The 14,559-nt window shown below is 35.1% G+C and overlaps 1 protein-coding gene across 1 annotated transcript in view; it reads left to right on the top strand.

Moving 5' to 3' along the window:
* Window positions 1-14,559, top strand: part of nrbp2b (nuclear receptor binding protein 2b) — a 65,261-nt gene that overhangs the window by 40,352 nt on the left and 10,350 nt on the right. The window contains exon 2 of the mRNA XM_072378106.1: window positions 14,276-14,398. Within this exon, the coding sequence (XP_072234207.1) occupies window positions 14,276-14,398 (123 nt within the window). The remainder of the gene's footprint in view (window positions 1-14,275; window positions 14,399-14,559) is intronic.

Below are 14,559 nucleotides of genomic sequence, written 5' to 3' on the forward strand. Positions count from 1 at the left end.
TCAAATCTGGGGTCATTTCTATAAATCCCCACAAAAACAAGACCAACATTGGGAGAACATCATTAAGAAGCAGTTTTATTGCTGCTGTTTTGAGTAGTAATGAGTAATGTATCGGCTCTGTTACAATTATGGAAATGAATGTTAACAGTGTCGCCAAAACACAGGAGGAGAAGCGTGTGCTGGCCAGCAGAGCAGATACCCGTCTGCAGCTGGGTTTGAGTCACATTTAGCACGAATAAAGCCGAATGGAGACGATAAAGATCGCAAAAAACTGCGCTAATGAATAGAAATACTAATAAAATAAAATAGAATACTAATAGAAAGTTTGCAACATTGCAAATTGTGCCTGATGTTATGCACCAGCTGTTTATCTTCTCAGAGATGACATCACAGATGCTGCCAGTAGATTAAAGTTACTCCTGACGAAGAGCGCTTTTGTGGCTGTCCACTGCAGTTGTTGTTGTTCTTTTGTTTATGTTTCTGTTTCTGTATTTATCAGACGCTTTTATCCAAAGCGACTTACAGATGAAGATATAACAGCTATATAAAAAGCTAACAATAAGCTACATAGAAGGAACCCAGGAGTCCGACTCTGTCAGAGGGGACAGAGTAGAGATAGGGTGCAGGCATAGAAGGAAGTGCAGAAAGATAAAGTGCAGAGATAGAGGGGGGAGGGAAGTACAAGGTAAGTGCTGGGATAGGAGATGCTCTCTGAAGAGCTGGGTTTTCAGGAGCTTCTTGAAGATAGACAGGGACGCCCCTGTTCTGGTAGCGCTCGGTAGGTCATTCCACCATCGTGGGACGACACATGAACAGAGTTTGGATCGTCTTAGGCGTGGTGTAGGAGCTGCTAGACGACAATCCTGGGACCAACGGAGGGACCCAGTTGGGACAGAAGCCTTTGCAAGAGCTTTCAAGTAGATGGAGCCGTTCCATTAAGCTCTTTGTAGCTAACATCAGGGACTTGGATCTGATGCGGGCGGCTAAGGGCAGCCAGAGGAGCTCAATGAACAGAGGGGGGACGTGTTCTTTTAGGCTGATCCAAGACCAGACGCACCGCCGCGTTCTGGACCATCTGCAGACGTTTCACAGGCTGGAGACCTTTTCTCCTTGAGGTTTGTTTCCCGTTAAGACGGCAACTTCCTGAGCAACGTAGCCTTTAGCGCCTCCCTCCTACGACTCTAGGCAGTCTGGTTTATCCGCTGCAGATGCAGAAACTGATAATAACTGCTTACATTGGCTGACTAAAGCTGGTGTTCTGCACTATAATCATCAGTATTATCACAACAGATGTGCAAGATACAGATATCTTCTGTCTGAAAATGCTGAGGTATCATTTTGTGGCTGCATCACTGAGCTCCAACACAAAGCCGGTGCAGCAGGACTCAGTCTGCCGGGGCTCAGCTTTCACTGCACACTCCTTTATATTTACCTATCTGAGCCAACACAAGTCCCTGCACTCATTTAGTCAGCGTCCCGCTAACCTAACATCCATTTTCTACTCCCTGTTCAGGGTCACGGGGGCCAGTTGTCACATGCAGTGTTGTCTTCTCAGGTTTCAACAAACGGGAGGAGAAAAAAAGCCGTCTCCACAGACAGGGGCTGCGTTTTAGCTTATTCTAGCCATTGTCCATAAGCTTTGCTCTGTTCATTTGTCAGTTTTGTCTCTTTTAGTCGATCGTGTTTGGAGGCGCTGCTCAACAGAAATGCATTCTTCAACTCTGATTGGTTAACTCGCACATTAACTGTAGATTTACAAGCTTTATATGTATATTTAACCGATGCTGCTCTTACTTCCCACTAACTTTGCAGCAGTAAATGAAGTAAATGAAGCCGTTCTATTTGAAATTGAAAAACTTGTTGGTATTTTGAGGAATGTGGTGCAATTTAAACACCTTAGCTTGTGGTTATTGTGCTCAAAATAGAAGCTGACAATGGCATTAAGAGATTAAAGGAGCATTAAGTGCAACAAAAGTCTCTTAAAAGTTGTTTTATCTTTGATAAAAGCATAATTCCCTAAAAATTTTCTGTGATTAAGGCAGTTGAACTTCCACACTTACATACCCACAAACCAGTGGATTATGGGTAATCCGCTATATCTGATATGAGATGAAATGTGTGATTATATTTGATTTATTGTTGTTTTAGATTATTGTGCATATTTGAAACTACCTTAATTTATGATCCTTAAAGAAGTTTCTGTCCTCTGAACCAGGCTTGTCAAATGTCTCTGAAAACACCTTAATGCCAGTAAAAAGTGTGCAAGAACAAATGTAATGAGAGGTTTGTGGGACAGCCTTTCGAGGTCTAGTTTTACCCGGCTTAGATGTAGATCAGCAAACACCAGAATAGACGTTGGAGTTGTGTTTACGAGTCCTAAATCCCCTTCCACACCCTGAACCCACCTGCTGTCTGAGTACCAATCACAGCCCAGCATCAGGGGCGCTGTTTACGGGTCTCACGCTACCATGACCGAGCAACAGAGCCGGCTAAACCCACTGGGACGCAGATGCCGGGACAGAGTGTTTCACAATATCTAGAGAAAATAAACCGCAGCCAGATGTGACGCAAGAAAGAAACCGACATGAGTCCTTTTTGATGGTGACTGAAGCAAAGGAATTCCTTCCACTGTCAACAAGTCGGAGCATTGTGTTCCAGCGCTTTAACGCCACTAACCAGATTATCATCTCACACTGAGTGGGAGTAGCAGGATTATATGGAGCCCCACAGCTGCTTCAGTTTCAGGGAAAATCTCAAAATCTAGCTGGCAGGCGACGAAGAAATCTACAGAGTCTGAATCGAGAATGATAAATTAGAATATTTATAGCTCTGACTGCTGGTTTTAATCTGCTTGTTTGATAGAAAAAGCTGCTTGGACTCCAGTCAAAGATGAAATCATGAAGCATGGCAACAAGGGAAGCTCTGTAGATTACATCAGCAGTTAGCATTTAGCGGTAATAACAGCCACTTAGGTGGAGGAAGGAGCCTGAATACTAGTTGTTAAGTTGCTATCCCGTCAGTGTCTGCTCAGAAATGCCCGGTTGGCATTTTAAAACTACAGGAAACTACAGGAAGAGGACGGTCTAAAACATGCTTGCTTTTAAGTATTCAAAACATCTGTTTACAGGCGACTTTTAGAAGTTAGAAGAAGACCTGTTGCTATCCCCGAATCCTTCCACATACCAGGGCTGCAAATTTAAAAAAAAAAGCACTTCAAAGACCACGATCCTTCGGTTTTAAGAATCCTCTGCAGCAGCAGGAAGAAATTGGATTCCTGCGACAGATAGCAGGCCGTAATTGTCCTGAAAGCAGCAGCCACTAACTAATTCAGCAGAGCAGATGAGGCCCAGTGGATTTGTTCAATCTGATTTGTTTCCTTATGATTCCAGGCAGGAGATCAATTTGAGACCAAGAATCTTTTAGCAAATGTCACCGCCGTCTTTCACTTTTCTGTTTGATGGATTAAAACACAGTTAATTACGCTTATTATATCTCTGACTCTCTGGAGTTGTTAGATTAGCCTGTAAAAAGCTATGTGACTGCAGGGCTGTAAACACAGAAATCACACTCTGAACTGCAAAAGGAAAGTCGAGAAGAAGGTCAAAAAGAGTCAAAAAAGATTTGTTTTGTGAGTCTTTCTTGGGGAAGAGAGGCTGCAGCAGCAGATTTCAGCACAGTGTGGCACACAATGAGCTCACAAACCCAACATTATGAACCCATAAAAAAGATTAGAAAATAGGCTCCTTTTGGAAGCCCGTTGACCCTTATAGAGTCATGACTGAAGGACCTTCAAATGTTTTCTTTCTTTCTTTCTTTCTTTTCTTTCTTTCTTTCTTTCTTTCTTTCTTTCTTTCTTTCTTTCTTTCTTTCTTTCTTTCTTTCTTTCTTTCTTTCTTTCTTTCTTTCTTTCTTTCTTTCTTTCTTTCTTTCTTTCTTTCTTTCTTTCTTTCTTTCTTTCTTTCTTTCTTTCTTTCTTTCTTTCTTTCTTTCTTTCTTTCTTTCTTTCTTTTTTCTTTTTTTCTTTTTTTCTTTTTTTCTTTTTTTCTTTTTTTCTTTTTTTCTTTCTTTTTTTCTTTCTTTCTTTTTTTCTTTGTTTTTTCTTTCTTTTTTTCTTTTTTTCTTTCTTTCTTTCTTTCTTTCTTTCTTTCTTTCTTTCTTTCTTTCTTTCTTTTTTCTTTTTTTCTTTTTTTCTTTTTTTCTTTTTTTCTTTTTTTCTTTCTTTCTTTCTTTCTTTTTTTCTTTGTTTTTTATTTCTTTCTTTCTTTTTTTCTTTCTTTCTTTCTTTCTTTTTTTCTTTCTTTCTTTCTTTTTTTCTTTTTTTCTTTCTTTCTTTCTTTCTTTCTTTCTTTTTTTCTTTGTTTTTTCTTTCTTTCTTTCTTTCTTTTTTTCTTTTTTTTCTTTCTTTCTTTCTTTCTTTCTTTTTTTCTTTGTTTTTTATTTATTTCTTTCTTTTTTTCTTTCTTTCTTTTTTCTTTTTTTCTTTCTTTCTTTTTTTCTTTCTTTCTTTCTTTCTTTCTTTCTTTCTTTTTTTCTTTCTTTCTTTCTTTCTTTTTTTCTTTTTTTCTTTCTTTCTTTTTTTCTTTGTTTTTTCTTTCTTTCTTTCTTTCTTTCTTTCTTTCTTTCTTTCTTTCTTTCTTTCTTTCTTTCTTTCTTTCTTTCTTTCTTTCTTTCTTTCTTTCTTTCTTTCTTTCTTTCTTTCTTTCTTTCTTTCTTTCTTTCTTTCTTTCTTTCTTTCTTTCTTTCTTTCTTTCTTTCTTTCTTTCGGGGGGGGTCACATTATACAAAACAGTGATAAATTAGTTAATAAAAATGTTATATAAACATGCATAACTCAGTGATTTTGATGGTTTTTCTGTTTATAAAATGTAGGATTGTTGTAATTTATTGTTTGAGCTCCTTCTCAAAAATGAAAAAAGATGGTTTGTGATTAAAGAATTTGGATTTGTGTTTATGGTATTTAGCAAGTAAAACAAGCAGGTTGATGATGTAATATTCACAATATAAACATGAGTCTGACAACGGTGTTGTCCTTCCGGTTCAAAGGTCGGACCACCAGTCCAATCAGTGACGATTCATGTCAAATCCCACTGTCCCTTGCACTCAATGTGTTTTGCGAAAGGTACTAAAGCAGTTTTAATTATAATGTTCTACAAGTAGGAATAGGATGCTGAAACAGGCCGACTCTGGCACCATAAATAACATGATCGATCAATGATTATTGACTGGCCCGGTTCCCAGTTAATCCAGCTGTGATGAGAACTCATGTGATTGTGTGGCGTTTATTTAGCTTGTCGGACTATAACGGTTGTAAAGTAATAAAATAAAAAGCTATAATGAAGGGTCTAAATGACAAGAATACTCATTCAGTCATGTTGTCCAGGTAGGGCATAGAAATGTCCCAATATTCTCTTCTTATATACCGCTCACTTGAGTTTGGCAAGGACAAGGAGAACCTTTTTGACAGGATTTCTCGTGATCACTTAGTGGATTAAAACTAAATCCACCTCTCAGCAGCACTGGTGACAGCCTGATTGCTCCATGCACTCATATTCTACTTAACTGAAAAACATCAGCTTTGTTTTTGAAAAATAGAGCAAAGACGGCATCAAGGTCAAGGGAATTAAAGCACAACAGCCTGCGTTATTCCAGGGTGGGATGGAGACTAATGTTGCAGTTTGATGCTCTTTGTGAGGAAGTCTTTAGGAAGTCAGATGTCAGAGTTGTGAAAATGACTGATCAAAGGGGGATTATATTGATACTGAAGCTTTCAGTGTTTCCTGGGGCAACATGAACATCTCTGTCCATCTCTGATGGATAAACTTCTTCAAATGATGTCTTTTTATTTGTAAGCACAAACAAATTCTCATGCGTCTGACCGGCTGCAGGATTTGTGTGATCTGTGGGTCTTTGGTTCTTTCCGTGGACGTTGATCCCAGCCGCTGCTGTTGTTTCCTTAATGAAGCGGGAGGTTACATCAGGCCGAGCGAGCTCAGACCGTAATATCCTGTGATGAGCAGTCTTTGAGCTCTTCGCTGCTGTGCCGCCTCATGCAGCGATAGAGCCCAGAGCTGTCTGCGTCTGCCAGATTGTTGTCCCAGCCGCTCTCTCCACTCCACTCGGCTTTGTTTGTTCCTTGCAGTTCTTGTTCCTTTGGCGCCACCTCCTTCGTCTTGTGGTTTGAGTCTCATCTCTCTAAATCCCTCGTTATAAAATATAAAATATACTCATTTTTAAGATTGCATCCCTATACCAAGTGACACAGGTGGCTTTTTAACATTAAAATACATCTAAAAATGGATGATTTGATAAGTTTGAACAAGTAATGGCATAAAATATGCTGAATTTTAAGATTGCATCCCTTTACCAAGTGACACAGGTGGCTTTTTAACATTAAAATACATCTAAAAATGGATTATTTGATAAGTTTGAACAAGTAATGGCATAAAATATACTCAATTTTAAGATTGCATCCCTATACCAAGTGACACAGGTGGCTTTTTAACATTAAAATACATCTAAAAATGGATGATTTGATAAGTTTGAACAAGTAATGGCATAAAATATACTCAATTTTAAGATTGCATCCCTATACCAAGTGACACAGGTGGCTTTTTAACATTAAAATACATCTAAAAATGGATGATTTGATAAGTTTGAACAAGTAATGGCATAAAATATGCTGAATTTTAAGATTGCATCCCTATACCAAGTGGCACAGGTGGCTTTTTAACATTAAAATACATCTAAAAATGGATGATTTGATAAGTTTGAACAAGTAATGGCATAAAATATACTCAATTTTAAGATTGCATCCCTTTACCAAGTGACACAGGTGGCTTTTTAACATTAAAATACATCTAAAAATGGATGATTTGATAAGTTTGAACAAGTAATGGCATAAAATATACTCAATTTTAAGATTGCATCCCTTTACCAAGTGACACAGGTGGCTTTTTAACATTAAAATACATCTAAAAATGGATAATTTGATAAGTTTGAACAAGTAATGGCATAAAATATTCTCAATTTTAAGATTGCATCCCTATACCAAGTGACACAGGTGGCTTTTTAACATTAAAATACATCTAAAATGGATGATTTGATAAGTTTGAACAAGTAATGGCATAAAATATACTCAATTTTAAGATTGCATCCCTTTACCAAGTGACACAGGTGGCTTTTTAACATTAAAATACATCTAAAAATGGATGATTTGATAAGTTTGAACAAGTAATGGCATAAAATATTCTCAATTTTAAGATTGCATCCCTATACCAAGTGACACAGGTGGCTTTTTAACATTAAAATACATCTAAAAATGGATGATTTGATAAGTTTGAACAAGTAATGGCATAAAATATACTCAATTTTAAGATTGCATCCCTATACCAAGTGACACAGGTGGCTTTTTAACATTAAAATACATCTAAAAATGGATGATTTGATAAGTTTGAACAAGTAATGGCATAAAATATGCTCAATTTTAAGATTGCATCCCTTTACCAAGTGACACAGGTGGCTTTTTAACATTAAAATACATCTAAAAATGGATGATTTGATAAGTTTGAACAAGTAATGGCATAAAATATACTCAATTTTAAGATTGCATCCCTTTACCAAGTGGCACAGGTGGCTTTTTAACATTAAAATACATCTAAAAATGGATGATTTGATAAGTTTGAACAAGTAATGGCATAAAATATACTCATTTTTAAGATTGCATCCCTATACCAAGTGGCACATGTGGCTTTTTAACATTAAAATACATCTAAAAATGGATGATTTGATAAGTTTGAACAAGTAATGGCATAAAATATGCTCAATTTTAAGATTGCATCCCTATACCAAGTGACACAGGTGGCTTTTTAACATTAAAATACATCTAAAAATGGATGATTTGATAAGTTTGAACAAGTAATGGCATAAAATATACTCAATTTTAAAATTGCATCCCTTTACCAAGTGACACAGGTGGCTTTTTAACATTAAAATACATCTAAAAATGGATGATTTGATAAGTTTGAACAAGTAATGGCATAAAATATTCTCATTTAAGATTGCATCCCTATACCAAGTGGCACAGGTGGCTTTTTAACATTAAAATACATCTAAAAATGGATGATTTGATAAGTTTGAACAAGTAATGGCATAAAATATACTCAATTTTAAGATTGCATCCCTTTACCAAGTGACACAGGTGGCTTTTTAACATTAAAATACATCTAAAAATGGATGATTTGATAAGTTTGAACAAGTAATGGCATAAAATATACTCAATTTTAAGATTGCATCCCTATACCAAGGGACACAGGTGGCTTTTTAACATTAAAATGAATCTAAAAATGGATGATTTGATAAGTTTGAACAAGTAATGGCATAAAATATACTCAATTTTAAGATTGCATCCCTTTACCAAGTGACACAGGTGGCTTTTTAACATTAAAATGAATCTAAAAATGGATGATTTGATAAGTTTGAACAAGTAATGGCATAAAATATACTCAATTTTAAGATTGCATCCCTATACCAAGGGACACAGGTGGCTTTTTAACATTAAAATGAATCTAAAAATGGATGATTTGATAAGTTTGAACAAGTAATGGCATAAAATATACTCAATTTTAAGATTGCATCCCTATACCAAGTGGCACAGGTGGCTTTTTAACATTAAAATACATCTAAAAATGGATGATTTGATAAGTTTGAACAAGTAATGGCATAAAATATTCTCAATTTTAAGATTGCATCCCTATACCAAGTGACACAGGTGGCTTTTTAACATTAAAATGCATCTAAAAATGGATGATTTGATAAGTTTGAACAAGTAATGGCATAAAATATTCTCAATTTTAAGATTGCATCCCTTTACCAAGTGACACAGGTGGCTTTTTAACATTAAAATACATCTAAAAATGGATGATTTGATAAGTTTGAACAAGTAATGGCATAAAATATACTCAATTTTAAGATTGCATCCCTATACCAAGTGGCACAGGTGGCTTTTTAACATTAAAATGCATCTAAAAATGGATGATTTGATAAGTTTGAACAAGTAATGGCATAAAATATACTCAATTTAAAGATTGCATCCCTATACCAAGTGGCACATGTGGCTTTTTAACATTAAAATACATCTAAAAATGGATGATTTGATAAGTTTGAACAAGTAATGGCATAAAATATACTCAATTTTAAGATTGCATCCCTTTACCAAGTGGCACAGGTGGTTTTTTAACATTAAAATACATCTAAAAATGGATGATTTGATAAGTTTGAACAAGTAATGGCATAAAATATGCTCAATTTTAAGATTGCATCCCTTTACCAAGTGACACAGGTGGCTTTTTAACATTAAAATACATCTAAAAATGGATGATTTGATAAGTTTGAACAAGTAATGGCATAAAATATGCTCAATTTTAAGATTGCATCCCTTTACCAAGTGACACAGGTGGCTTTTTAACATTAAAATACATCTAAAAATGGATGATTTGAGAAGTTTGAACAAGTAATGGCATAAAATATACTCAATTTTAAGATTGCATCCCTATACCAAGTGGCACAGGTGGCTTTTTAACATTAAAATACATCTAAAAATGGATGATTTGATAAGTTTGAACAAGTAATGGCATAAAATATGCTCAATTTTAAGATTGCATCCCTATACCAAGTGACACAGGTGGCTTTTTAACATTAAAATACATCTAAAAATGGATGATTTGATAAGTTTGAACAAGTAATGGCATAAAATATACTCAATTTTAAGATTGCATCCCTTTACCAAGTGACACAGGTGGCTTTTTAACATTAAAATATATCTAAAAATGGATGATTTGATAAGTTTGAACAAGTAATGGCATAAAATATACTCAATTTTAAGATTGCATCCCTTTACCAAGTGGCACAGGTGGCTTTTTAACATTAAAATACATCTAAAAATGGATGATTTGATAAGTTTGAACAAGTAATGGCATAAAATATGCTGAATTTTAAGATTGCATCCCTATACCAAGTGGCACAGGTGGCTTTTTAACATTAAAATAGATCTAAAAATGGATGATTTGATAAGTTTGAACAAGTAATGGCATAAAATATACTCAATTTTAAGATTGCATCCCTATACCAAGTGGCACAGGTGGCTTTTTAACATTAAAATACATCTAAAAATGGATGATTTGATAAGTTTGAACAAGTAATGGCATAAAATATGCTGAATTTTAAGATTGCATCCCTATACCAAGTGGCACAGGTGGCTTTTTAACATTAAAATACATCTAAAAATGGATGATTTGATAAGTTTGAACAAGTAATGGCATAAAATATACTCAATTTTAAGATTGCATCCCTATACCAAGTGGCACATGTGGCTTTTTAACATTAAAATGCATCTAAAAATGGATGATTTGATAAGTTTGAACAAGTAATGGCATAAAATATACTCAATTTTAAGATTGCATCCCTTTACCAAGTGACACAGGTGGCTTTTTAACATTAAAATACATCTAAAAATGGATGATTTGATAAGTTTGAACAAGTAATGGCATAAAATATACTCAATTTTAAGATTGCATCCCTATACCAAGTGGCACAGGTGGCTTTTTAACATTAAAATACATCTAAAAATGGATGATTTGATAAGTTTGAACAAGTAATGGCATAAAATATACTCAATTTTAAGATTGCATCCCTTTACCAAGTGACACAGGTGGCTTTTTAACATTAAAATACATCTAAAAATGGATGATTTGATAAGTTTGAACAAGTAATGGCATAAAATATTCTCAATTTTAAGATTGCATCCCTATACCAAGTGACACAGGTGGCTTTTTAACATTAAAATACATCTAAAAATGGATGATTTGATAAGTTTGAACAAGTAATGGCATAAAATATACTCAATTTTAAGATTGCATCCCTTTACCAAGTGGCACAGGTGGCTTTTTAACATTAAAATAGATCTAAAAATGGATGATTTGATAAGTTTGAACAAGTAATGGCATAAAATATACTCAATTTTAAGATTGCATCCCTATACCAAGTGGCACAGGTGGCTTTTTAACATTAAAATACATCTAAAAATGGATGATTTGATAAGTTTGAACAAGTAATGGCATAAAATATGCTGAATTTTAAGATTGCATCCCTATACCAAGTGGCACAGGTGGCTTTTTAACATTAAAATACATCTAAAAATGGATGATTTGATAAGTTTGAACAAGTAATGGCATAAAATATACTCAATTTTAAGATTGCATCCCTATACCAAGTGGCACATGTGGCTTTTTAACATTAAAATGCATCTAAAAATGGATGATTTGATAAGTTTGAACAAGTAATGGCATAAAATATACTCAATTTTAAGATTGCATCCCTTTACCAAGTGACACAGGTGGCTTTTTAACATTAAAATACATCTAAAAATGGATGATTTGATAAGTTTGAACAAGTAATGGCATAAAATATACTCAATTTTAAGATTGCATCCCTATACCAAGTGGCACAGGTGGCTTTTTAACATTAAAATACATCTAAAAATGGATGATTTGATAAGTTTGAACAAGTAATGGCATAAAATATACTCAATTTTAAGATTGCATCCCTTTACCAAGTGACACAGGTGGCTTTTTAACATTAAAATACATCTAAAAATGGATGATTTGATAAATTTGAACAAGTAATGGCATAAAATATTCTCAATTTTAAGATTGCATCCCTATACCAAGTGACACAGGTGGCTTTTTAACATTAAAATACATCTAAAAATGGATGATTTGATAAGTTTGAACAAGTAATGGCATAAAATATACTCAATTTTAAGATTGCATCCCTTTACCAAGTGACACAGGTGGCTTTTTAACATTAAAATGCATCTAAAATGGATGATTTGATAAGTTTGAACAAGTAATGGCATAAAATATACTCAATTTTAAGATTGCATCCCTATACCAAGTGGCACAGGTGGCTTTTTAACATTAAAATACATCTAAAAATGGATGATTTGATAAGTTTGAACAAGTGATGGCATAAAATATACTCAATTTTAAGATTGCATCCCTTTACCAAGTGACACAGGTGGCTTTTTAACATTAAAATACATCTAAAAATGGATGATTTGATAAGTTTGAACAAGTAAAGGCATAAAATATACTCAATTTTAAGATTGCATCCCTATACCAAGTGGCACAGGTGGCTTTTTAACATTAAAATACATCTAAAAATGGATGATTTGATAAGTTTGAACAAGTAATGGCATAAAATATGCTCAATTTTAAGATTGCATCCCTTTACCAAGTGACACAGGTGGCTTTTTAACATTAAAATACATCTAAAAATGGATGATTTGATAAGTTTGAACAAGTAATGGCATAAAATATTCTCAATTTTAAGATTGCATCCCTATACCAAGTGGCACATGTGGCTTTTTAACATTAAAATACATCTAAAAATGGATGATTTGATAAGTTTGAACAAGTAATGGCATAAAATATGCTCAATTTTAAGATTGCATCCCTATACCAAGTGACACAGGTGGCTTTTTAACATTAAAATACATCTAAAAATGGATGTCCTTTGGCGCCACCTCCTTCGTCTTGTGGTTTGTGTCTCATCTCTCTAAATCCCTCAACCACAATCCCCTCATTTCTACCTCTGCGGCAGTGTCCCGCTAATCCGTCTCTTCCCTCTTTACCAAAGCTGCTGCTCATCCCCTCGCCCCTCTTTATCGTTCATCATGTTATAGCTGGCTCCTGGCTTTTGATATCTCCCATCAGTCCGCTACGACGCCTTCTCAGGCATAAATGGATGGAACACTGAAGCTGATATTATACTGCAGACACTACTGTTTTGTTTTGTTTTGTTTTTTTAATCAACCCACATCCAACTTTTTATCAATGGTGCTGCCAGAGTCGTAATCTGCTGATGCATTGCACCAGGCTTTTAGCGGATATTACAGCCACAGCAGGGTTGAGTGCCAGTCATTTAAATCCAGCCTCATTGAATATTAAATGCTGTTTACAGAACCTTTAGGCCCAGTCCCCTCATTTGTTAGCTTATGCTTGTACTGGACATGAGTTGTGGGAGTGTGTGGCATTTCCTCTTGGTGTCTCACTCATACCGTCACAAGTCATTTTATTATGTTAACTGATGCATTTTAGTTCCTGAATGGAATTTTCCACCTTCCTCTGCACTGTTTGTAGCTACAGTATAAGATCTCTTAACAGTTCCTAACTTTGCTCTTTTGTTTTACTTTAGACATTCATAGTAACGCTGACATCTGATGTGACAATTGACCAATTTTGGCAAGAATTAACTCTTTATTTAAAGATTTAAAGTGTCTTTGATAAGAGTGCCAGACAGCAGCTAAGCAACAATGCACCAAATGATTTACACATAATGTACTTGCAGTATGACAACAACATACATGAGAGGTGGTCACACTCAGTCATCACTGGACAAAGCAGAGCAGAACAACTTATTTTAATTAGTTTAATAAAAGCAGCTCTGCAGTCAGTTCTGCAACTGATTCAGCAGCATATTTAATCACCATCTTCCATAAATTTAGTACAGGCTTAAGGGATGATTAACAAGAACACAGGAAGTCGTGCGGGCAAAGACAATAACTTCCTCTACATTTTTTAGTGATGAAGGCCAGGAAAAGGGGTGGAAACAGACCAAGAATAAGTTTGTTATTGTGTACAGATAAATCAGTTATTCAAGTCTGCAGTCTTCTACTTAGTGTCTAGCTGGTGAAAATAGAAGAGTTACTGACTCTTAAGAAGGTGAAGACCAAACAAAGGCGAAAGAAGAATGAATATTGGACTTTTATTTATTATAAAGCCCTAAACACGACTTCAGCTGAGTGCTAATCTGACTCCATGCTAGCTGTCATGTATAAATAGGCTTGTTATGATAAGTGTTACTCTGAATTGTATAATTATACTTGACATAATTGTGATTAATGTTGTAGTCATTTTAAGACCATTTTTTGTATGTATTCTTATTAAAAGAACTAGAACAACAAACCATTGAAGATTGACTCAAGAACCACTTAAAAGGCAGCACAAACCCTGCTGTTTATTCTGATATTATGCTGTCAACAGGCCAAATGTTTAACTATAAGCTTGGTTGTTGTGTTTGAAGTTAGTTTCTACTGCATCAAGCGACACAAAATCTGTAAACGCAGGTTTGAAGTTGTATTAAAGTCGGGACAATTAGCACTAGCATGTTGGCTAGCATTAAGCTAAATGCTACATCTGTTTCCGTCTGCCCCCTGCAGGTCAGCCAAGGTAATGTCCCAGGTGTGGAGAGCGCCTCTTTGGCCATGGACACAGAAGAGGGGGTGGAGGTGGTGTGGAACGAGGTGCTCTTCTCTGACAAGAAGGTCTTCAAAGCACAGGAGGTATTGTGACACTTTTTTACCTTTACTGCGATTATATCACAGTTTCAGTGGCAGTTTGGTCTCTTTATAACGGCCAAATGTGCCAAAGGTGTTAATATTTTAGTTTGTGGACTACCTTTTTGGCTGGAGTTTTGATTTTATTTCATTTTCATTTAGTTACA

The sequence above is a fragment of the Leuresthes tenuis genome, unplaced genomic scaffold, assembly GCF_036924035.1.
Source record: "Leuresthes tenuis unplaced genomic scaffold, fLeuTen1.0.hap1 SCAF_24, whole genome shotgun sequence".
Taxonomy (NCBI): domain Eukaryota; kingdom Metazoa; phylum Chordata; class Actinopteri; order Atheriniformes; family Atherinopsidae; genus Leuresthes; species Leuresthes tenuis.